The sequence below is a fragment of the Lepidochelys kempii genome, chromosome 25 (genome assembly GCF_965140285.1).
Source record: "Lepidochelys kempii isolate rLepKem1 chromosome 25, rLepKem1.hap1, whole genome shotgun sequence".
In the NCBI taxonomy this organism is placed as follows: Eukaryota; Metazoa; Chordata; order Testudines; family Cheloniidae; genus Lepidochelys; species Lepidochelys kempii.
In genome coordinates this window covers 17,941,687-17,965,395 of record NC_136404.1, presented here as the reverse complement: position 1 = coordinate 17,965,395, position 23,709 = coordinate 17,941,687, and the positions used below count along the sequence as shown (strand labels likewise).

Sequence of the window (23,709 nt, the reverse complement as noted above, 5' to 3'; positions counted from 1 at the left end):
CCCATGGTCCCACCTGACGGGAGAGGACCCCCAGAGGAAACAGTGCAGGGCTGCAGAGGCACCTGGCCGGAGACAAAGCTCTGCTCTGTGTACCGCAGGGCACAGATGCCCCTGGGCAGACTGAGGCTGGGGTGGATTGTGGCTCCACTGCCCAGCAACCTGGCCTGCAGGTGGACTTGGTCTCCTTGCACAGCAGCCGAGAGCCAGAGGGTAAATAGAGGGGCAGGTGCAAGAGTGTGACAGCAAATCCGAAACCCCTTCTAGAGGGCAAGGATGGAGAAGTGTCCGGGGCCACCTGCGTAGGGCCCAAGGCATGGTTCCCCCAGCTGCAGAAGCTGTGAGGTGCTGGACACGTCCTGCTCTCAGAGGTGTGGGCCCACAACTCAACCAGCAGCTCCGACCGTAGGTGCAACTGGCCATTCTCCCCGGCACCCCGAAGGCGTCTCCTGGGAAGGGCAGCCTGCCCCTGCCCCTTGACTGAAAGGGCCTTGGTGCTGGAGAAGGTTCCTGTCCCCCCCCCAAACACACAGTGGCTAGTTCTCTGCCAAATGCTTCCCCACCTCCGGGCTGAGCAGCGCTGTCCCTGCCTGTCCCACACCTTCAGCAGCAGCAAGAGTAAACATAGCTTCAGCCCCTCATTGCAACTTGAGCAACAGCCCGGGCAGCGCAGACCGCTCCCCCTGCCTCCGAGGGGCCAGCTCACAGGCCTGGGGGGGTGCTCACAATGCTGCTCAGCGCCCAGCCAGCTGTCCAGGGAAGCCAGGAAGCCAGGAAACCACCCTGCCCCTCATCAGCCACCACTGCTCAGAATCACTTTCTCGCTGCCTGGACTGTCTCTCGGTGCTGGCCCAAGGCAGATCTCCAGCCAGTGAAGAATAGGGTGCGCTGGAGGTCGGGGTGCTGCTCCCGGGACCTCGGTTACCTACCGGGGAAATTCTTTTGATGTTCTTTGCAGCCCTCAAGGGCCAAGACAGACAGCAGTGCACCCCAGCTCAAGGTATCAGCCCAAGGAGCACAAGAGCCCCCACACCTGGCCCTTGTCTGGCAAGGAAGAGGCCCAGCTCTGGAAAAGATGCAATTGAGACTTGTCCTTTTATTGGGGATTTTCACAGTTGATGGGGGGGTGGGAGAAGAGAGAGAATAGTACTTTGACTCCATAGCCGCACAGCTGGTAGGACAGTGTAGACACACACAAGACATGGGCCCTGCTGCACAATGGGGAGGGAGGCAGAGGAACGGGGCTGGACAGAGCTACAGGCCATGGGGAAATACCCTCCCTAGGGGGACTGCAGAGACCAAACCCCTAGGAGACAGAGGGATGAAATGGACACGAGACACGCAGACATTTCACCCCTGCACCGTTCCTGCCACATGGTGCTTGGCAAGTATGTGCATGAATGCTGCGGGGCAGGGTGCTCTCTTAGAGAGCCCCCACATCGTCTGCTGGAGGGGCTGTGCTCTGCTGGCCGGCCCCACTGCTCGGGGATCCAGGGACAGGGCCAAGGCGCCACCTCCATCACCCAGGGAAACCTGGCACAGCGCATGGTGGCTGCAGTGGCACGAGAAGCTTTTACAACAGGAAAACAGAGGGTTCTAAGCCAGCCCTCGCTAGCTTTGCTGCAAGAGGCAGCTGAGGTTGTGGTACTGTGGCAAGCCAAGCTCATTTCACAATGGCACCCACGGGCTCCCAGTACCTAGGGGATGGGGTGCTGATTGCATGCCCTCCCCCACAGCTGCATGGAGAGCAGCCACTGCCATGGGCCCTGACCCTGCAGAACCAGAGTCATGGCCACACAAGCCCTGCCTGCTCTACCCTCCTCCAGAAACAGCTGCATCCCTTAACCTAGACTGGTTCTTAGGGGAGCCCCTTCCTGCCTGACCATCAGAAGGGGGCAGATGGTGCCAGCGGTGCACTAACTGTTCTGGTGCCAGGTCGCAGGTTCTGCCAGGGCAGGAGGATGAGGGACCAGCGGTCAATGCATGGAAATGCCAGGCTCTTCATCCCACACACACAGGGCTCGCCCACTCTGGGCATCTCCACCTGGCCTGCCAGCCCTGCAGCCATGCCCCATCCTGCTGCAAAGGGGCTGCTGCAACTGCTGATCTCACGCGCTGGGGTGCCAGGCCCCTCTGGCAGAGAAAGTTGTTTCTGTGATAGACAATCAGTGGGTAACGGGGAGGGGAGCGATGCACAGAGCTCCGGCTCCTCTCTGGTGGGAGGAAATCAGACAGTCCGCGCTGGTGCAGGTCCGGAGGTGCCGGGGCAGCTGGTGGGGCAGACTGGGGCGCGGCCCAGCTCCTTGGGCCTCTCCCCAGAGGACACTAGTTCCTTGCGGCTATGACAACAGACAAGGCCACGCCACCAAGCGCTACAGCTGTTGCACCAAAGAGCCACTTCCAGGGAATAGCCTGGAGGGGAAGGAAAGAGCCCAGGAACATTAGAGGAGAGCCCAAGGGACCCGGCAGAGCCAGCCGAGGGTGCTCCAGGGGCAGGCCACCCTTGACAGCGGATTCATTAGAACCCTGCTGGCCCTGAGGCCAGAAAGCAGCATGAGGAATCAGTCCTGTGCCTGCCACGTGGTGGGGGAAGGGGGTCAGGAACCCCCATCCCACGTTGGGGTGCAGGGAGGTTCCCTGCCCCAGGAGCATTTGAGCACAGCAGGGCCTGAGTGGCAGCCCTCTACCTGGCCAGGGGTGATGCCATCAGGTGGACAAATGGCATTGCAGCTCTCTAGGCTGCCGGATCAGGAGCCATGTCTCAGCCCCACCCGTGGCCTGCCAGCCACAGCAAGCAGGCATCTCTACCCTCTCCACCACGGATCCCTCCAGCTGGCAGCTCCAGATTCTGCTCAGAGCCTGGCACACAGAGGCCTTTCCCTGGCACGTGCTGGCTCTGTGCTGGCCAGGAGAGCCCCAGCAGGCTTCCTAGTGCTAGGAGAGGAGGCGACCCACAGCCCAGCACACGCGGGCACAGGCAGCTGGCTGCTCCCTTGCTGAGACCAACAGCAAGCATGGAACCACTCCGGAAGCATGAGCCATCTCAGCGCCCCCTCAGCACATTGTCGCTGCTTTCCCGGGCCCCTGCCCACCCCTGCATTCCCCACCACTCACCCGGGGCGACTTGGCTTTGCATGTTGCAGGGGTGCTGCTCGTGCTGGGGTTCCCCAGCATCTTCCTGTACATCGCGGTCTCCACATTCTTCTGCTCCGCATGTTTCTTCACCAACTTGGAGAGCTCCGCATGGATAGTCTGGGAGTGAGACAGCCAGGCATACCTGAGAAGCAGCCCCACTTCCCGCCTCCAGCCAGCTCCCAGCACAGACAGGGCAGAGAGGAAAGAGCAACACGACAGCCCTGCAAAGACACAGAGCCAGCAGCCCCTTGGAGCCGGGCTCTACCCTGCTGGGCTTCCGTGTCTCAGTTCCCCACCTTTGAGAGCCTCACGAGGGGGCGACAGGGCCTTGTATTTGCTCCAGCCCTGTAGCGGGTGAGATGCACCCTAGTGGTAGGTAACGAAGCCCTGCGGCTGGTCTCCCAGAGCCCCACCCTGGGGCAATGGGACCACAGCAAAGTCCTGTTACAATTCCCCCCACACCCCTGCCACCAAACCAGATCCCTCCAGGAGCACATGGCTCAGCCTCAGGCCATCAGCCGCAACAGGCCCATCACAACCATTGGGGATGGTTCCTCAGCATGCCAGGAAAGGGCTGCTTGCCATGCCTGGCTGGGGCTGCTGGTCAGGGCAGGGATGTCCCCAGCAGAGGGGGGAACTCCAGCAAGGGCAGGACAACAGGAGGGTCCCGGGCAAAGCAGGTCCTGGGGCTTCCAGCCTCTTCCAAGGTAGAGCTGCAGCCAGCACCACAGCTGTGACGGTCATGCTTGGGCCTGCATTCCCGGCAGGTGCTGGGCACGGCGGCCTAGCCAGGTTGGCGTCCTGGACCGACGGCCTGATGTACCTTCCCCCGCAGAGGCGGACGTGGTGAGCGAGTAGCCGTGGAGGCAAGTGGCTCAACACCCAACTGGCTTCATTCTTCCCAAAGGCAGGGTTGAATGGGCTAGAGTCAGTGGCGTGACCCTCCATAACCCAGAGAGTAACAGGGCAGCTCCCAGAGCCGCAGCACCCTGCCAGCTCCCACAGCAGGGAGCCTTTCCTGCACCAGTCAAGCGTCCAGGAGCGCTGCACACAAGCAGGCTGCTCCCCAGATCCCCGGGAGCCTCGTGACTGGCGTGGGGCCAGTGCGGACACAGCAGCAGAACCACTGCCCTGGCCCAAAAGGAAGGAAGGAAGGGCATACCAGAAAACCCCACATCCCCTGATGCAGCTGCCCCCCACATTCCTTCCCTGCAGGCTTCCAGAGCCGGCACAGCCAGCCGGGAAGGGATTGCAAGGGCACTGGAGCAATGAGCAAAGTTGAATGCAGACCCGCCACCCTGGGTCATGTGCGAGTTTGGAACAGGCCCCGAGGCAAGATACCCAGGTAGCCCTTGGGGTCAGAGCCTGGGAATCCCTTAGACCATCTGCGGTCTCCAACCTGAGGCACTCACAAGATCATTGCCCAGCCCTTGGCCCGAGGGGGGAAGAGATGCCTGGCCCAGAAAGCTTGAGCGTGTGTTGGGTAAAGCTTCCAGGACACCAGAGCCAACCCCAACCCTGCTCCCAGGTCCCACTAGTCTCTGTGCCCCCAGCCACGAGAGGGCTGGTCTCACGGCTGGTCGGCTTGGGAGGAGGGGAAAGTTGCCCAGGCTTGGCATAAACATGTCTAGGAGACACGTAGATCAGCATCAAGCGGGAGCGGAGCAGAGGCCAGCCCACCTCAGCCAGAGGAGGTGCACTACAGCATAGGGCTTTATGGGGAAGCGGGAGTGAAGGGAGGAGCGAGATGGGCGGGAGGGGAAAGACACACACTAGAAACCTCCCCCAACAGCTCTGCAGAGATGTAACTAACATCAGATTCCATCCTTCCTGGAAGCTGAGCCCACCTCTGCTCATCAGGTAACAGGGCCCGTCGGAAAGGGACGTTAGCTGGGTGAGGAGCCAAAGGCCACCTCACAGGAAGTGGTGCTGTATGCTGATTTCACAGCCACTGGGAAGCCTCGAGGTTTCACAAGAGGTGCAGGCTAGTCCCTGCGCAGCCTGGAACTGAGCTCCCTGCAGGCTAGTCCCTGCAGTCCTACCCTCTTAGAATAGAGCTAGGTCCATACAAGACAGGTTCGAGATCCATTTAGGGGCATTTTCCCAGCACCTTGGGCAGCGAGATGTCACTGTCTCAGCCCCACTCTCTGGGATACAGCAGTACTAGCCCCCGCCCCCACTGGCTGAGGATTCCTAGCAGCCACGAGCCAGCTCTCAAAGCCCACATCAGAGGAACCAAAACAGAGCTGAGTGCGGACAGGACGCGAACCCAGGGCCTGGAAAGACTCAGCTTCAAGCCTTTGCCCCTTGTGCAGTGGAACTGCGCCCTCTGCTGGGGGAAGCTGGATACTTGTCTCTACACAGTGGGAATCCCACGAAGCGTCTTTGTAAAGGCATATGGGCATGGTGAAGTTACCTAAAGGAGCCAAGTTCCTTGACTTCTGTTATTTATCCTGGGTGTTTCTAAGACTCAGCTAATTTAAAGGATCCAAGTTTGCTGTTCCCCACTGATGGGCTCTCCCCATGACTCCTCTCTTGTTTGGAGCAATGAGAAGTCAGGGCCTTCACGCCTTGGGTTCCTGTACGCTAGCCAAGCACTGCAGGGGAAAGGCTCTTCCTTTACAAGCGATGCAGAATTTCCAGTTTGTGCTTTTCATGGAAAGAGATTTAGGCTCTGGAAAGAGGAGCCTTTCCAAAACCAGCCTTTGGGGCCAAATTTAATCCGACCATTTCCAAAGTAATAAAAACCAGGGGCACCAGAGAGAAGATTGGATTCTGGACAGTGTATTTTTAAGATGCTTTTGAGAGTGAAATGCAACAAGTTAGCCCAGTGATTGCTGCTTGTCATAACCCCACAGGCTGTCTGCCAGGTCGGTTCTGTTAGGAGGGCATCACGTCCAATGGCTTTCATGGGAGTTGTGAGCCCATGAGGAATTCCTGGGTGCAGTCCCTTGCTGTGTAGCAGGACATCTCCAGAGCAAAACCTGCCCCTGTGGGGGCAGGAATTAGCCAGCACTGCCTTTTCACCAACCCTATTTGAAGAGTTAGAATCTGGAACCTCCACACAGGGGGTGGGAAGAGAAATGCTCAATATTGCTGTGTGCTTGGCTTGCACCTGATGAAAGGCGCCTGACTAACAACTCTGGGGAACTGAATGATCAGACACAGATGAACATGATTTGTTGGGGGAGAGTCAACATGGCTTTTGTAAAGGGAAATCATGTCTCACTAATCTACTAGAATTCTTTAAGGGGGTCACCATAAGCATGTGGAGAAGGGTGATCCAGTAGATACAGACTACTTGGGCTTTCCAAAAGCCTTTGACAAGGTTCCTCACCAAAGGCTCTTAAGCAAAGTAAGCTGTCATGTGGTAAGAGGGAAGGTCCCCTCATGGATTGGTAACAGGTTAAAAGTCAGGAAACCAAGGGTAGGAATAAATGGTCAGTTTTCAGAATGGAGCGAGATAAATAGCAGAGTCCTCCAGGCATCTGTACTGGGACCAGGCCTATTCAGCATATTCATAAATGATCCGGGAAAAGGTGGCAAAGTTTGCAGAGGATACAAAATTACTCAAGACAGTTAAGTTGAAAGCTGACTCCGAAGAGCTACGAAGGGATCTCACAAAACTGGGTGACTGGGCAACAAAATGGCAGATGAAATTTATTGTTAATAAATGCGAAGTAATGCACATTGGAAAATAATCCCAGCTGTTCATACAAATGATGGGGTCTAAATTAGCTGATGAGGGGATGGAACAGTTTCCGTGTGAGGAGAGATTCAAAAGGCTGGGACTGTTCAGATGGGAAAAGAGACAACTAAGGAGTGGGGGAGAACATGAGAGAGGTCGATAAAATCGTGACGGGGTGAAGCAAGTGAACAAGAAAGCGTTATTTACCCTTCACATAACAAGAACCAGGGGTCACCCAATGAAATTAATAGGCAGCAGGTTTAAAACAAACAGAAGTAAGTATTTCTTCACACAACGCGCAGTCACCCTGGGGAACTCGTTGCCAGGTGATGTTGTGAAGGGCAAAAGCTAAAAACAAATTAGCCAAGTTCCTGGAGGTCAGGTACCTCACTGGCTATGCAACCCTGGGCACTGGGTTACCCTAAAGTTCTGACTGTCAGAGGCTGGGACTGGACAACAGGGGATGGGTCACTCGATAATCGCCCTGTTCTGTTCATTCCCTCTAGGGCACCTGGCACTGACCACTGTGGGAAGACAGGACACTGGGCTAGACGGACCACGGGTCATGTTCAGACTCCTCTAAGCCACAGAGCAAGTGAAGCTATGTTCTGCAGCTCATGAAAAACAAGTCCTATGTAGAGTTGTGAGTTAGTTAACACCACTGCCCTCCAGACCCCTGAGCCTTTGCTCCTGGGAACTCTGACAGCCCAAAGGAGTGGCCAGGTCTCTGCTGGACAAGCAGCCCCTGTTGACATTCCTGATGCGCACAAGATGCTTCGGGGAGAGCTGGGATTGTGGCTGACCACATCTCTCGCATGCCATCATACTGGCTATCCCAGCCCCCAACTGGGCCAGCTCGTCTTTGGCCTCGTCCCTATGAAGAAAAGGCGCGTTCTTCCCTCAAGCGAACGCAAACCCAGTAACACCCTACGGAAACAAGGCAATTTGCTGCTTTCACACAAGTTAAACCTTAGGCTCTCCCTTCCATCTCCATCAGCCCCGGCACGGCTTTGACGCCATTCATACTAAGGAATTCTGCTACATGGCCAGCAATCACAGGGTGCGGTAAGGTCAGAGAGACAGGCTGACCATCCAGCCAGTCCATCTGATGGGCCTAGCTAGAAATCAAACCAGGTGGCGCCTGACCTGCAAGGAAGCCAAATCCTTTTTGGACTTGCCTGGATGAGGAGAAGGGGGAGTTACCACCACCTCTCTTCCTAGCAGAGATGCTCCCTTTTACACTGTAGGCTCTTTGGGGCAGGGACCGTCATTCACTAAGTCTGTACAGCCTCTAGCACAATGAGCCCATCCTATCTGTGACCATTAGGTGCGACAGGGATATAAAGTTTAACACCACTGCAATGAAATGCCCACTGAGATGCCTTTTCATAGTCAGGGGCACTCGCTGACAGACAGGGAGAGCTTGTCCCCAGAGCAAAGCCCTACTCTGCCCAGACGCATGAAGGATTTGTGTATTCTGCCCCCGGCCCACGATCCTCACTGCCATCCTGGGTATTTCCTGGCTGCCTCAGGGCTTCCACTCCTGCAGCAGGGCATTAACGGGCAGGAAATTCCCCACCCAGAGCTCATCTCGGCCCATGCGCTTAACTGGAGTCCAGCTCTTTGGGGCTGCTCCCAGAGCAGAGTCAGTCATGCTCTGAACTGCCAAGCAAGGAGCCAGGGCTTGATTTCCACCCCACCTCCTACAATGATGGCCCAAGACGCTGGAAGCTGCTGGGCTGGGATCATCAAAATGTAGAGGGTATTTTTAACAAAGGATTGGGCTGGAGGGGCACCTGCCTGCCATGGGCCTCGACCCTGGGGGCAAAGGAGGAAGGGGAAAAAGCAGAGACCCAGTAGATCCATTTTCCCATGCATAACCAGAGCGGGTTCAGTCCCTACACTATGCAGTGTGAACACACACCACATGGTACCATAGCAATCTGAGCCCACAGGAGACACTGAATGCCTTGCACGGGCCAGCAGAGCAGCGCTGACCTGCTCCCGAGGGTGCCAGCCAATCGGCCTCCCCACGCCGGGATGGCTGGCAACACGAACCCAGAGTCTCAGTGAAGTGATGCCACACGACCAGGAGCCTGGCGGCTCCGGCAGGTAAATTCTCAGCTGGTCGCTCACTTCCACTCCAGCAGGAAGAGGAGCCCACTAGCCAAGCCCAATGCGCCAGCAGCCCAGCCGGCAGGGCGGCAGCAAGCACACTAGCCTACCTTGTTTGACGGCTCCAGCTTCAAAGCGGCTTTGAGGAAGGGTATGGCCTCGCTGTACTCGCCTTGCTGCGCCAGCACCTGGAAGACAAGCCACAAAGCTGAGCAGAGAGGCCCCTGGCTGGCCCCCAGCAGACACGCTCCCGCCCAGGCCGCAAGAGGCCAGGGTCCATCCAACACTCCCGCTGCTAAGGGGAGGGGGCCTCGCACAGCTCAGAGCCCCACTCTTACCTTCCCCTTGCGGAAGAGGGCCTTGATGTTCTCTGGCTGGTGCTCCAGGACCTGGGTGCAGGATCTCAGGGCAGCCTCATAATGGTCCAGCTTGAGCTGAGAGGCTGCCAGGTTGTTGAGACATTTCACCTTCACCTCCAGCAGCTCAGCCTCCTCCTCTGGGCTGAAGAGGACTGCAGAGATCCCAGAGCCGAGTTACACCCGCAGTACAACTGCTTTCCAGCCCTGCTCCAGCTCCCTTCGGTTTGCATTGCAGGGAACCCACTTCCCTAGCCCGCAAGCCATGGAGGTGTCTAGACCTCACCTGGGCCACCAACAGCCCGAGAGGGTGATCCCTGGGGGAGCCCCAGTAGACTGCTGCTGGGCTCTGGGCAGGACAGAGAGGAGCCAGCCTCTGCCCCAAGGGGCTCACAGCCATGGACAGACCAACAGAGGGTGCCCGTGGCGACCAGGCTCTCAGAACTGTGCTGGTATGGCTGCCCGCAGGGAATGCTGGGGGCAGAGCAGGTGTGCAATGAAGGAAGCAGGCTGTAAAGCCACCAAATGCAACTTTCCAAAAAAATCTCCCCCCGACACTGCAGAAGGGCCCCAGGCAAGGAGACATCTCAGAGGGCAACAGTTCCCGAGAGACACAGGCTGCCAGGAGACCCAGCTCCCGGGTGGGGGATTTCTTGGCTCAGGCGAGGAGACGCTGTTCGAAGAGCAGCGTGTCCCAGAGGGGCCAGCGTCACACACGAGGACGAGGAGGGCTGAGCCCTGAGCACCATGGTGGCAGAGACGCCTCAGACATGCAGTAACTCCACTTCCCAGAGTCCTGCTGCCCCCAGAGAACAGCTGTGCAGGCAGGAGCAGGACTGGCTGACCCCAGGGCAAGGCAGGGCAGGTACCTTTGGAGCTGGAGTTGATGGTCTTCAGGGCGATGTCGTACGAGTTGATGGCCAGCACGTAGTCCGTCTGCTGGTAGTAGAAGTTCCCGCGCTCCCGCTTGCGATTGGCCAGCTGGATTTTCTCTCTCCCCCGGAGGAGCTCCAGGTCAGGAGCATCCTGCACGGCCAGCAGCTGCACTTCCAGGGTGAGGGCTGCGTGGGGCGGGATGTCGGGGCTCCTGCTCACATGATGGAGGAGACGCGATGGCACCTCTCCCAGGAGGAAGCACGGGCCCAGCCGAGGCTGCGGTGGCTCTGGGGTCAGCAACGCTATAGCTCTGCGGCAGAGCCACCTGGCGCCAGCTACTGCCCCCAAAACACCCACCGGCTGCGAAGGAGCCATGCAGATTCAGTGCTGGGGAAAGGGGCAGCCCAACAACTGACACACACAGAGGCAGCCAGACCAGGGAGGGCAGCAGAACAGACCCTGTTGCCAGCTATGCCTCATTCCTGCCCTGGAGAAATCCCACCCTTCCCCGAGGGGCAATGGGGCCCACTGACGCCTGGGCTTATCTACTGGGACTGCGGCTAGGGGGTGAACTGTGCTGGGGACATGTTGATGAGGAATCGCACTGAGACCAACGCCTCCTCTCTCTCTCCCCACGGCAGAGGCTCCAGCCTTCGGCCTCGCTGCTGCAGGCCAGGGGGCTATCCCGGCTAAGCCTCCTCTCCAAGGATCCTCCCCCCTCCCTTTGGTCCTGCTGCGGTTAGCCTCCCACAGCCTCCCCGCACGGTCCCAGGACCCCTCTCACCTGCCCTGCGGGCCGAAGCAGTACTTGGGATCTGACATGATCAAGGCAGTTTCTCCCATTTCCAGCAGCTGTGCACACAGGTCTAGGGCCTGCAGGGACCCAGAGTTCAGAGGGAGGTCAGTGGAGGGCGTTCTCTGCTCAGGAGCAGGTGGTCATGGATTCAAATCCCACAGCCAGACTTGGGCTCCTCCCCAGAGGGCTGCTGTAGTGCGGGCAAAGGGACTGTACTGCTGGACAGGTCATTAAACCAGCACAGGAGCAGCTCAGAGTGCAGGCCAGCTGCCAAGCAAACCAGAGCGAGCCTGGCACAATGCAGGAACAGAGCAGGGGCAGGACAAGAGGGCATCAGCCTATAGCCCCAGACTTGGGGCTCTGCTTCTGAACCACAGTGCTTGGCGCAGAGTGCCGGATCAGTCAGTCAACACAACCTGGTGCCTTCGAGCGAGGAAGGGAGCCCCGCTTCCCAGGTGGGCAAAGGAAGCACTCACATGCCTCCTGTAGGTCGCCAGGGGGACGCACTCCCTCCCCCACCTTCACTCTCTCCCCGAGTTCTTAGAGAATAAAGCCAGCTGCCAAATCCACCTGTCAGGATAAAGAAGAAATTCCCTGGGCCCCTCCTCCCCCGCATTGCCCCACATACAGCATTCCTCAGTTAGCCAGGTGCATTACGGAGATCACAAGGGAAAGAGACACCAGGTGTCTGCAGTCACTCGGGGCAGGCAGGATACCGGGACCAGAGGAAGCAGCCATCTGACCCACACCAGACCCTCTCACCCAAACATTCCCAGGTCCATGAACCAGGCTTTGCACACAGGCTGGGCTCCACCAGGCAGGTCAGCTGCTGTGCAGAGATTCTTCTCCTCCCCCACCGCAAACACCTCTCGCTCCAGAGCACACAGGCCTCAGCCCCCTCGCACCTACCTGCATGACGTCGCAGTCTCCCAGGGTGAAGGAAAGGCTGGGATTGTCCTCCACCACGCTGCCATCCTCCAGCATCACCTTGAGTCGGACGGTGACATCCTGGCCTTTGCGCGGCCGGCTCTCCACGCCTTGACCTGGCACCAGGGTCTTCTTCTTGAGTAAGCCACTCCCTGGGGAGAGAGATGGGAGCCAGAAGCACGTCACACCCAGCGGGAGATAGAAAGGCTGTCTTGGCTCATGCTGTCGATGTCCACTTGGGTTTAAAGAGGAGGTGGGGGTGGGGAGGCAGCCAAGTTGGCACATTCCCACTAGGGGACTGATGCCGGGCTCAGAGCTGGCCACGCAGCCACTGCTCCCATGGCTCATGTTGACAAGAGCGTGGTGGCCCTGAAGAGCCACTGGATTCACAGCCCTGGGGAACAAAGGCTCCTGGATACAGACACCGAGGAGGGAGAACGGGACAAAGCAAACTCACCCCCAGCAACTACCACCAACCTGCTGCTATCCTGCCAGGGAGGGACGGGGCTAGAGACAAGAGTGAGGGTTCACACTCCATGGACTCTCTGCTGAGACGTTAGCTGGGGGATCCCCCGAAGAGCTGCCACTTACCTCTCTGGGGCAGGGGCTGCGTCTCGCTCAGCATTTTGTAGGTTCTAAGACCAGAAAGGACCATTGTGATCAGCTAGTCTGACCGCCCGGATAACACAGACCAGAAACCTGCCCCCTGTTCATTCTAGGGCAGCTCTTTGTATTTAACCATTGGGACAATTTACCGAGGGTCACAGGGGCGTCTCCATCACTGGCCATTTCTAAATCAAGACTGAATGTTTCTCTAACCGATCTGCTCTAGGGATTATAGGGGGGGCAGGTCTCTAGCCTGTGCTCGCAGGGGGTCAGACTAGATGATCACAATGGGCCTTTCTGGTCTTGGGATCTATGAATCCTTTGGAAAAATCCAAATCTTGATTTTAAATTCGCCAGTGAACAAAAACCCACCTCGCCCCTTGGTAAATGAGTTAATGACTCTCACTGTTGAAAATTTACATCTTATTTCCAGTCTGAATTGGTCTGGCTTCAACTTCCAGCCCTTCAGGGGACGACATTAGCACAACTGGTTGACTATGCTGAAGAGCCCATCATCAGATCTCTGTTTCCCAGGTAGGGACTTACAGACGGACCAAGTCTTCCCTTAACCTTCTCTTTGTCACAACGAACAGACTGAGCTCCTGAGTCCCTCCTGGAGGGGCATGTCATCGAATCCTTTCAACAGCCTTGGGGCTTTTCTCTCAAAGCCCTCCAGTGTATCAACATCCTTCTTGAACTGTGGGCACCACCGCTGGACACAGGATTCCAGCCGCGGTCGCACTGGTGCCAAGTGCAGCGGTAACAACCTCTGTGCCCACTTGCCATCCCCCAGTTTGTGTCTCCCAGGATGGCATTAGCCCTTTTGGCCCCAGCATCTCAGCGGGTGCTCTCGTTCAGCAGATTAGCCACCATGGTCCCCAGATCATCTTCTTCTTGGGAAGCACTAGCATGCTCTGAATGCTGCAGCGATCCAAGTCAACAACCTACATGCCGCGGGGGGCTCGGCCAAGACCCTCCCAAATGAACACACCCCTGACTCACAGGAGACGCTGTAAACAAACTGCAATGATAGCTGACACCTGACCTGGGCACAGACAGGTGGCTCAGAGGCCAAAGGCTCCATAGCGAGGCATCTGCCACACCCTCGGGCCCCCTTTCCCACACCACTATGGCATCTCCTGAGCTGCTGCGGGGGGCACATAGGAGCCCTGACTTCAGCCTGTTTGCCCTCGCTGGGAGGAGGGAGAAGGGGAAGAGCTTGTGACAACAGGAAACAGCATGGCATCTTCCTACACAGGATCTTACCCAAGACATCAAGCCACTCCTCAGCTGCCTGGGGCATGTTGGAGACCTCCTCCGGGGCTTGCTCTGACCCAGGCATCTGGGTGTCATCTCTGGCTGGTGGGGCCCTTCCCGTCCCTATGTCCTCCAGAGGGGGGAGTTCACTCAGGTCATCGTCGTCATCCTCATCTAGGACTTCAAAGTCCTCCCCGCTGTCCAGCATGGAGGCGCTGGCCTTGGTGAGGCCCGGTGAGCTGAGATCGATGCTGGTGTCAGCCCAGTCAGGGGAGCCATCGGCTGGACCCTCCCCTCCAGAAGCCATTGCAGAGAGGTGAGGATCAAACTAACTAAGAAGTAAAGACAGAAGAGGATGTTTTGTTTGGGGTTTTTTCCCCGGGGAGAGGCGGGAGGCAGGGGGGAGAGTTTAGAAGAGCCGTAGTTTGAGATTCCAGAACTACCTTGAAATGGGGCCTTGGAACCCAGCTCCCTCCTCCCCCCAGCCCAGCAGCCCTTGGGGAAGTCAGCACTCACACTCTGATAAACAGTGATCACTCAGATACAGCCAGGGTCCAGGACCCTGAGCTACCGCGAGAGAGACTGCAAATGGAACAGAACCAAAGCACCTGAAATTGCTACTCCCTCACTGAAGCACAGTGGGGCACGTTTGCCCGTTGCTCCCCAGCCCCCATCCAGGCTGTTGTCTGGACTCTGGGTGCAAATTGACCGGCTATGTTGTAGCTTGCAGCGGCCTCTGGTCTTTGCCATGAGCTTCGCAGGGCTTCTCCTCCGGCTCTCAAAGCCAGAAGCCCGGCATGGAAGAGTTAATCTGAAGCCGATCCCAGGATCACTGCAACCACACGTTTCCCTAACTAGTTTCCATTTATAGCAAGACCTACGAGCTGGGCTCTGCTGGGAAATGAAGTCTAACATGGCGCAGCATGGGGAGGAATTAGGAACCATCAAGCTCACAGGCAGCAAAGAGCCTAACTGGCAGAGGGAAAATATTTCCTAGATACAGAGTCTACAGCCAGATGGGCGGCAGGCGAGCCTCTCACCAGGGTTTTAGAAAGGCCTGGCTGACAAACACCTGGCAGTGGAGATTACCCCAGCGCTGGAGGAACAGGCTGGGCTGTACCCTCAGGCAGGCTCTTGGTCTTCAGTCAAGGGGACAGTTCCAGAAGGCCACCCATTCGGCAAGGGGCTTCATTCCTCTTTTCCAAGGGTATCTTTAAATAAAATAAAATAAAATAAAAATTAAGAAAGCTTGAGGAGACTCTTGCAGAGTCTGCAATCCCCACCCAGCCCCCATTTGGGGATGTCTGGACCCGATACCAGAGCCACCCATACACTGTGCTGCTTTAGAGACAAGTATTGCAAAATAATCCCTGGGAAGAGGCAAGCGAGTGATGCCGCCAAGAGTCCAAGGGCAGACAGATTATGTCAGCCCAGCTTCCCAGCCTGGCCTCACACTCAGAGGGTGGAGGACAAGCCAAGGCCTCAAAGAGAAACAACAGGAACCTTGTGTCTCCACCACAGAGCCCACCGCTGCTCTGGGTACGGCAGAGAGCACTCCCAGCAACAAGGGAAACTTGTTCACAGCAAGAGCTCGGTCTGCAAGCAAACGCCATTTGCTGGAAGCTGTTTATTACACACAAAGAGCCACAAGTAGCTCGCTGAGGAAAAGTTACGGGCTGCTAAGAGCAAACACGCAAATAGATCAGCTCCCGGCCAGGGCAGGAGAAGGGCGAGGCACCCCCCTGCACTGGGGCAGCCAGCTCACAGACGGGACAGGAACACTCTGGCTAGCGTCAGACAACGCAAACCCAGCTCCACAGAGGATAGAGGAGAGCAGAGTGCCCATCAGCCTGGGCCGAGCAGGCAATGAACATGTAAGAGAACAGGAAGAGACTGGTCTGGTGACAGCTGATGGAGATCAGCTGCCTTAGCATTCTCCTCTGGAGTAGGTGTCAGCCTTGCTGCCAGCTAATTACAGAAGCGAAACCAAGGCTGGTCTTGGACACCAGCCCAGGACCACAAAAGAAGACCTATGACCTACACTTGGAACTGGAGATATCGAGGCAAATAACTGTGGGGGCCACGTTCAGCGGCCATAGAGGGACTGCTAACAGAGTCTGCAGCTCAAACACCCAGACAAGAGCTACAGTACAGTGCCTAGCACCTTGGGGCCCCAGCAGTGGAGTGAGCTCTGAGGCCCTAATGCAATACACGTGATAATGGATACCGCTCAGAACGGTCCGCCCACCAGCTCAGAGCTCTAGGCTTGCTGGAGAGCATCCTTCTCCCCGTCTGGGTCCTTCCAGCCTCCTGGCTAACGCACCATCATGCGCCAAACAGCAATGCCTGGATCTAGCCATTTGTATCCACTACGGCAGGGGTTCTCAAACTGGGGGTGTGATCCCTCAGGGGGTCACAAGGTAGTTACATGGAGGTCACGAGCTATCAGTTTTATGGGGCTGACAGCCCTGAGCCCCCATTAAATTAAATTGCCCCTGGCCCTGTTTTTAACTTACAAGGAGGGGTGATACTCAGAGGCTTGCTGTGTGAAAGGGGTCACCAATACAAAAAGTTTGAAAACCACTGCTCTACAGCAAGTGCACAGGCCAAAAAAGAGCCATATTTCAGGAAGTTACTCCTCAATGTCATGCCCACCCCCTCCAGTTATCAAAAGGGAAAGACTGGGGAGTTTTAAATAAAAGTTCTCTCTTCACCACTGCCACAGTTCGTTTCCCTTTCTCTCTCTTTGGGACTGGGAAAGATGCTCAGATCCATAGCGATGAGGACCAGGTGAGTAGCTAGATAGACGGGGGATAATAATCCTGATTGTCTCCCATCCTTAGTCCCTGGCCTGAAGAGTTTTACAGTGTAAATAACAGGCCCATCTCACACTACAAGTCTGAGCAGCACTCAGCACAAGGGGCCCTCTGGGAGCTACCACAGTAGAATAATGAAGATCAGGCCCATAAAAAACAAATAAATCCAGCCCAGTCAGCATCCCCTTCTGGTTCTCAGGCCCTTACTACTGGCCAGGCTCCTTGTGATCCCAATGCAACATGGGAGGTAAAGTTACACTCCCTCTAAATGTAACGGACATATTTCTGTTCACACTTGTCACTCTGATGAGTGTGCTCCCAGAACCCTGGGCCCTGAAAGGACGGGCACGACTGGGACAAGCCCAGGAGCTTCCCTTAACCAGTCACTGGCCAGGGAGACTCAGGGGTCTGGCAGGCCCAAGACACTTTGCTGCTGCATATGGCCTGAGTGAATTCATCCTTGCCTTAACCACTGCCTCGCCCCCCAACCCCCAGCCCATTGCCTGCTGGGCTTTGCCTCTCTCACTGCCAGTCCCTCCAGCCCAGGCTGCCAGCCCAGCTATGAGAGGGGCTGCAGCAGCATGCTGGGTCACCACAGGGAACGCATGCACCCAGCTGGGACACTTAGCAAACAACAGCCAAGTTAAAGGTTGTAGTCACCATGCCAAGGTACAAGTCCTTTAAGAGGCAGGACCCTAGCTACCCAGTCCCGCTTTCCTGGGCTCCTGCCCACATCACCCTGCCCCAAGTCACTCACCAAGGGGGAATTCAGAGTAAAGCCCCCAGCCAAGAGCATCATGGATTGGCACCCCGCAGGGAGAGCCCATCCAGAGACTCATGCCGCTCCAGTCTACAAAAAAGCACCAGAAGGCAGCCTAATTCTGTGAGCGCCACGATGCTCGGAGAACAGCCTGGATTTATGTGACAGCGTTTCCCAACGCCCCCAACACCGCAGCATGGGGCAGGAAATCACATTTTCCCCTAGTAGGCGTTTCAGTGAGGGAGCGACACAAAGCCTCTGTGCGGGGCCCAGCCCTAATGGGCAACACCCGTAGGAGCCTTGGCCCAGCGAACAAGCCCGCAGGTATCCTCCCCTCCAGCAGTTGGCCTTTTCAGGCCCCGCTTCCCAGCAGGAGCCACCCACAGAAAGAGATGGCAGGACACAAGCACCAGACTTAACAGGAGTTCACCACTAACACGGTGAGAGCGATATGGTGACTGGACCCTTCAGCCTCCCCGAAACCCAGGGAGCAGCAACGGATGCCCCGCCCTCCTCTGCCAAGCCACTGCAGGTCACACAGCTGCTCAGCAGGCGCCATGGGGGGACTGCCCCTTTGGAACCATCCCCCTCCACAGAGTCCTTCTGCGCACCCCGCCGCTGCTCCCGGGGCTCTCCCCCCCGGGGCTCCCCCCGCCCCTCCCTCCCCCCGGACCTTCCTCCCCACCCCCGGACCTCCCGCTCCCGGACCTCCCTCCCCGCTCCGGGGGCTCCCCCCCACCCCTCCCCGCTCCCGGACCTCCCTCCCCGCTCCGGGGGCTCCCCCCCCACCCCTCCCCGCTCCCGGACCTCCCCCCCCCCGCTCCGGGGACTCCCCCCCCCACCCCTCCCCGCTCCGGGGGCTCCCCCCCCCGGACCCCTCCCCCACCCCCAGACCTCCCGCTCCCGGACCTCCCTCCCCCCGGGGCTCCTCCCCCCCCGCCCCGCTCCGCTCCCGGACCTCCCGCTCCCGGGGCTTCCCCCCAGCCCTCCCCGCTCCGGGGCTCCCTCCCCCCCCCGGATCTCCCTCCCCGCCCTCCCCGCTCCCGGACCTCCCTCCCCGCTCCGGGGGCTCCCCCCCGCCCCTCCCCGCTCCCGGACCTCCCTCCCCCACCCCCGGACCTCCCGCTCCCGGACCTCCCCCCCCCGCCCCGCCCCGCTCCCGGGGCCCCCCACCCCGGGGGCCCGTCCCGGGGCCCCCCCGCCGCTCTCAGCCCCCCGCGGGCCGGGGAAGCGGCTTGGCCCAGTCCCCCGGGCGCCCCTGCCCTTCACGGGCCCCTCGCCCCCCGTCGAGGCAGGGCCATCCCTACGCGGGCTAGCGAAGCGCGCCGGCCCGCGCTCGGACAGGGGCACCAGGCAGGGGCCGCCCCGCGAACCCCCCGGCCAGCGCCGCCCCCCACGAGCTCCGGCACCCACCTGGCCTTTGGGCTCAGCTGCTCCAGCCCCCGCCCCCCGGCTCTCATTGGCTCCACGGGCCTGCTCCAGGCCCGCCCGCGGCTCTCATTGGCTCCCCTGGGTGGGGAAGACTGCCGCTAAGTGGCCGGCTGCAACGCCCGTCTCGCCTGGATCGGCCTTTGCCCGGAGCCTTCTTAAAGGGGCCGCGGCCGGTGGGGCTGCGCGCAGGTGGGCTCAGCCCGGGCTGCCCCTGCTGGGGTGAGCGGGGGCTCTGGGTGGGTCCCCGGCGTGGGGGGGGGGGGGTCGTAGCAGCCCCCACTGCCATGCAGAAGGGGCAGCCAACAGGCCCCAGCATGCACGGCTGCACCCCAGCCCTGGGGAGATGGCGGGCCCCAGCATGCACGGCTGCACCCCAGCCCTGGGGAGATGGCGGGCCCCAGCATGCATTGCTCTGATCCAAGGTGGTAGCCACCCCATGGGGATGGCACAGCCCATGTGCCACTTGATGCTGGCAGTCTGGACTCTGCCTCTCCTTTGCAATTTGGACTGAGACAAAACCCTCATTTTAATCCCTGGATTCTGTGTGGCTACACAGAGCTGGTGTCCCCGTCACTTTGTGGCTGAAAGTTATCTACCTCCGAAATGCAGTCACTGCACCCTCATTCATGGTCTTTGTCACATGCTGCATCCCTGGGAGACCTGGCAGGTTGAGAGGTGTGATCAGGGCAGAGCACTGCAGTCCCTCTGCAGGTGGCATCTCTTTGTCAATGACACTATGTATGTGTGGCTGACTCTGCGGGGAAGAGGGCGCATTCTGTCTTCCCCTGGCGTAAACCTCCAATCTTCCTCCCATGTTGCTAATAGCTCAATAAGTTTCTACATTCATGGATACTTCCCTTCTTATGTACTGGGACCAGGATAGATGGTACCAGTCTCGGGAATTCTCTTGTGCCGGTTTGATCACTCTGCTCATCCATTTTGTGCCTCACTCATGCAAGACTTTCACTAGGTCTGCCATCACTTCATGAGGTCCCTTTGCCTTCATTTCCTGGACCACACTTCTCACCTCCTCCTCTGTTAGGTCAGGCTCAGGCATCACATTAAGATCATATGTTGGTAACTCTGCCTTAAAAGGGGTTTGCCTATTTAAGAGACTCTCAAAGTATTGTTTCCAATTGTCCTTTCACTTGTTTGGGTGTTACTAGCTATCTCCCCTGACCATCATTTACCAATGGTATTAGAATACCACCCTCTTTCCCTTAGCCCTTCATATGGGTTATATCTCAAAATTAAATAACTATTGGATCTTACACATTTTTATCACAACATAGGGCACAAATCCTCCATCATACCCACTGACACCAGAGAAAGTATTTTTAAATTCATAGAAATCTGGGACTAGGTACCATGGTAGATACCTCCAGGAGATATACAAAGAACTTTCCCTAGAGTGTGTAAAGTTTGGTCCAGTAACATCTGTCAGCAGGCAGCATTCTGAAATTGACACTGCAATATGAGAACCTAAAGGAAGAGATGAAGAAGTAAGCCCCAGTTCAGGAAACCATCCCTATTTGGGACAGCACTTGAACACATGCTTTACATGCACCTACAATTAATCACATGCTTCAGTGCTTTCTTTAATTGTGGCCCTAGACTACTCTGCTTTAATACTCATTTAACAAACAGAAGATCAACAGAGAAATTTGCGATTTAAACAAAATAAGGTCACCGTCCCTGTTAGGATGAGCAGATTAATTCTTCTCCATTATTCATATCACTTTCCTGCACACACAAAGGAGCAATATTCAGTGCAAGATTACTGATTTACCTCTAGGTTACATTTCAACCAGGAACTTGCTGTATTTTAATTTTTCTGTAAGAAAGGAAACATGATTTTTTCCGAGGGCAAAAGATCACCCATTTGTGACGTATGTCCAAGGTCACCAGATCACCACCTTGTGATTTTTTTTCCAAGTCATTTGACCACTGGTTCATATATATATATACATGTATCTATACACACCACTGGTTCGTATGGATATTTTTATATAAAAGGGACCTTACTGGACATGGGCAGGCTTCATCCTCACCTTCTCTTCTTTATTTTCTGTCTGAGTCATGCAAACTTTTAAAATGACACCATCCACATCAAAATCTGAGGAGAAATGTTGAACATATTCAGAAATCCATTCACATGGCCTTGCAAAACTACCTAGAGATGCATAACTTTTTAAAACTGAAGTTGTTTTTAAGATTGCCAGGCCAGTAGTGAAAGAGGATGAAATTTCCTTTCCTTCTTATGGTCTGTGATGTTGCACACACACACACACTTTTGGTGTGAGTGAGATGGATGGAATTTCTATTAATGAAAGACTCTTGATTTAGATTATTAAGGGGAAAGAGTGCTAAATGAGGCCCTGATTTTAGAAAATCTGGAAGACAAGTGGAAAAGGAAGCAGCATTTCAGCTGGTCTGACTGTCTGTGCTGGCAACGTCTGCCTTGTCTGATTTATCGGTAACTTTGAGGCTTACTGCAAACTGAGAAAAAAGTGAAGCAATAATTTTCCTGAAAAAGCCCTGCAAGCTCTCGTATTTTTTCTGACAAATGAATCACCGAGACTTGGGGAACTTTTCTCTTGGTGATTTGTGCTGACAAAGAAGCTTGAAGTTGGACCAGTCTGTGCACTGACTGGACCTTATACGAAGTAGGAAAAAGTTGCTTTGATTTTATTCCAGTCCACTGGGCTCAACCTGTACGCTGCTCAGCCAATCTGTCTTTGATTTAGTTTCCTAGCAATGTACAAAAATGTACTGCTCCCAGAGAACCTTATAAATATTTCTCTGCCAGTGTAGTTTACCCCAGAGCCCTTCTGGTCACATTAATCTTCTACAGCCTCATCCCTGAGGAAATTTATCTCTAGTGATGAGGGGGCGCTTATGTTATCCATATAGCTGAGGGGTCACATGAAGTTGAACTTGAACTGTTACCCACTGGGCCAGGGGTCCCTACAACATCAAGGCCACTTTCCATGCTCTGCCAGACTCCCCCACAGTGCCCATGACCCCTGCCCAGCTGGCTTCTCCACATCAAAGCCCACAACTGTATTACTTTTGTTGGAGCCTCCCCCTAGAGAGTCCCAGAGGGCGGCTGTGGGAGCCCCCCCCTCAAACAGACACTGAGGGGGTGGGGAGCTGAGGGAGCTCCCCCTTGGGACACTGAGGGGGAGCGGGATTGTGGGGGGCTCTGCCATAGAACACTGAGGGGGAGGAGGAGGGGGAGTTGTAGGGGGTTCCCCTTGGGACACTGGTGGGGAGGGGTGTTGTGGGGGGGGCTCCCCCATAGAGCACTGAGGGAGAGCTGTAGGGGGGCTCCCCCACAGAGCACTGAGTGGGAGGGGGAGCTGTAGGGGGTATCCCTTGGGACACTGGGGGGGAGCGGGGTTGTGGGGGGCTCCCCCATAGAGCACTGAGGGGGAGGGGAGCTGAGGGGGAGGGATGTTGTGGGGGGGCTCCCCCACAGAGCACTGAGGGGGAGGGGAGCTGCAGGGGGTTTCCCTTGGGACACTGAGGGGGGAGCGAGGTTGTGGGGGGCTCCCCCATAGAGCACTGAGGGGGAGGGGAGCTGAGGGGGAGGGATGTTGTGGGGGGGCTCCCCCACAGAGCATGGAGAGGGAGGGGAGCTGTAGGGGGTTTCCCTTGGGACACTGAGGGGGAGCGGGGTTGTGGGGGGCTCCTCCATAGAGCACTGAGGGGGAGGGGAGCTGAGGGGGAGGGATGTTGTGGGGGGGCTCCCCCACAGAGCACGGAGGGGGAGGGGGAGCTGTAGGGGGGTTTCCCTTGGGACACTGAGGGGGAGTGGGGTTGTGGGGGGGCTCACCATAGAGCACTGAGGGGGGAGGGGAGCTGAGGGGGTGGGGTGTTGTGGCGGGCTCCCCCACAGAGCAATGAAGGGGAGGGGGAGCTGTAGGGGGGCTCCCCCCATTACAGTCACTGAGGGGGGGAGGGGAGCTGAGGGGGAGGGATGTTGTGGGGGGCTCCCCCATAGAGCACGGAGGGGGAGGGAGAGCTGTAGGGGGTTTCCCTTGGGACACTGAGGGGGAGCGGGGGTTGTGGGGGGCTCCCCCACAGAGCACAGAGGGGGAGGGGGAGCTGTAGGGGGTTTCCCTTGGGACACTGAGGGGGGAGTGGGGTTGTGGGGGGGACTCCCCCATAGAGCACTGAGGGGGAGGGGAGCTGAGGGGGTGGGGTGTTGTGGCGGGCTCCCCCACAGAGCACTGAGGGGGAGGGGGAGCTGTAGGGGGGCTCCCCCATAGAGCACGGAGGGGAGGAGAGCTGAGGGGGAGGGATGTTGTGGGGGGGCTCCCCCATAGAGCACTGAGGGGGAGGGGAGCTGAGGGGGAGGGATGTTGTGGGGGGGCTCCCCCATAGAGCACTGAGGGGGGAGGGGAGCTGAGGGGGTGGGGTGTTGTGGCGGGCTCCCCCACAGAGCACTGAGGGGGAGGGGGAGCTGTAGGGGGTTCCCCTTGGGACACTGGGGGGGGAGTGGGGTTGTGGGGGGGCTCCCCCATAGAGCGCTGAGGGGGAGGGATGTTGTGGGGGGGGCTCCCCCATAGAGCACTGAGGGGGAGGGGAGCTGAGCGGGAGGGATGTTGTGGGGGCTCCCCCATAGAGCACTGAGGGGGAGGGGAGCTGAGGGGGAGGGATGTTGTGGGGGGGCTCCCACATAGAGCACTGAGGGGGAGGGGGGAGCTGTAGGGGGTTCCCCTTGGGACACTGGGGGGGGGGCAAGTGGTGTTGTGGGGGGGGCTCCCCCATAGAGCGCTGAGGGGGAGGGGAGCTGAGGGGGGAGGGATTGTTGTGGGGGGGGGCTCCCCCCATAGAGCACGGAGGGGGAGGGGGAGCTGTAGGGGGTTCCCCTTGGGACACTAGGGGGGGGCAAGAGTGGTGTTTGTGGGGGGGGCTTCCCCCATAGAGCGCTGAGGGGAGGG

The 23,709-nt window shown here is 57.6% G+C and overlaps 2 protein-coding genes across 7 annotated transcripts in view; one reads left to right on the top strand and one right to left on the bottom strand.

Annotated features, from left to right (window-relative positions):
- The window catches only part of UBA52 (ubiquitin A-52 residue ribosomal protein fusion product 1), a 32,561-nt gene that overhangs the window by 3,739 nt on the left and 5,113 nt on the right, over positions 1 to 23,709 (top strand). The window lies entirely within an intron of this gene.
- On the bottom strand, positions 1,074 to 18,832 carry FKBP8 (FKBP prolyl isomerase 8). 6 transcript variants are annotated; one of them, XM_073323829.2, is made up of 10 exons: positions 18,743 to 18,832; positions 14,794 to 14,964; positions 13,763 to 14,085; positions 11,873 to 12,042; positions 10,952 to 11,040; positions 10,161 to 10,378; positions 9,274 to 9,446; positions 9,046 to 9,123; positions 3,112 to 3,249; positions 1,074 to 2,409 (listed from the first exon to the last, which is right to left on the bottom strand). In XM_073323829.2, exons 3-10 carry the CDS (start codon positions 14,058 to 14,060, stop codon positions 2,323 to 2,325), a joined length of 1,251 nt encoding a protein of 416 aa, XP_073179930.2. In that variant the 5' UTR covers positions 14,061 to 14,085; positions 14,794 to 14,964; positions 18,743 to 18,832; the 3' UTR covers positions 1,074 to 2,322. The 6 variants fall into 6 exon arrangements, with proteins under 6 accessions (XP_073179930.2, XP_073179929.2, XP_073179933.2 ...); XM_073323828.2 differs by lacking the exon at positions 18,743 to 18,832 and adding an exon at positions 18,637 to 18,734; XM_073323832.2 differs by lacking the exon at positions 18,743 to 18,832 and adding an exon at positions 18,637 to 18,734 and having other exon boundaries at positions 14,826 to 14,964.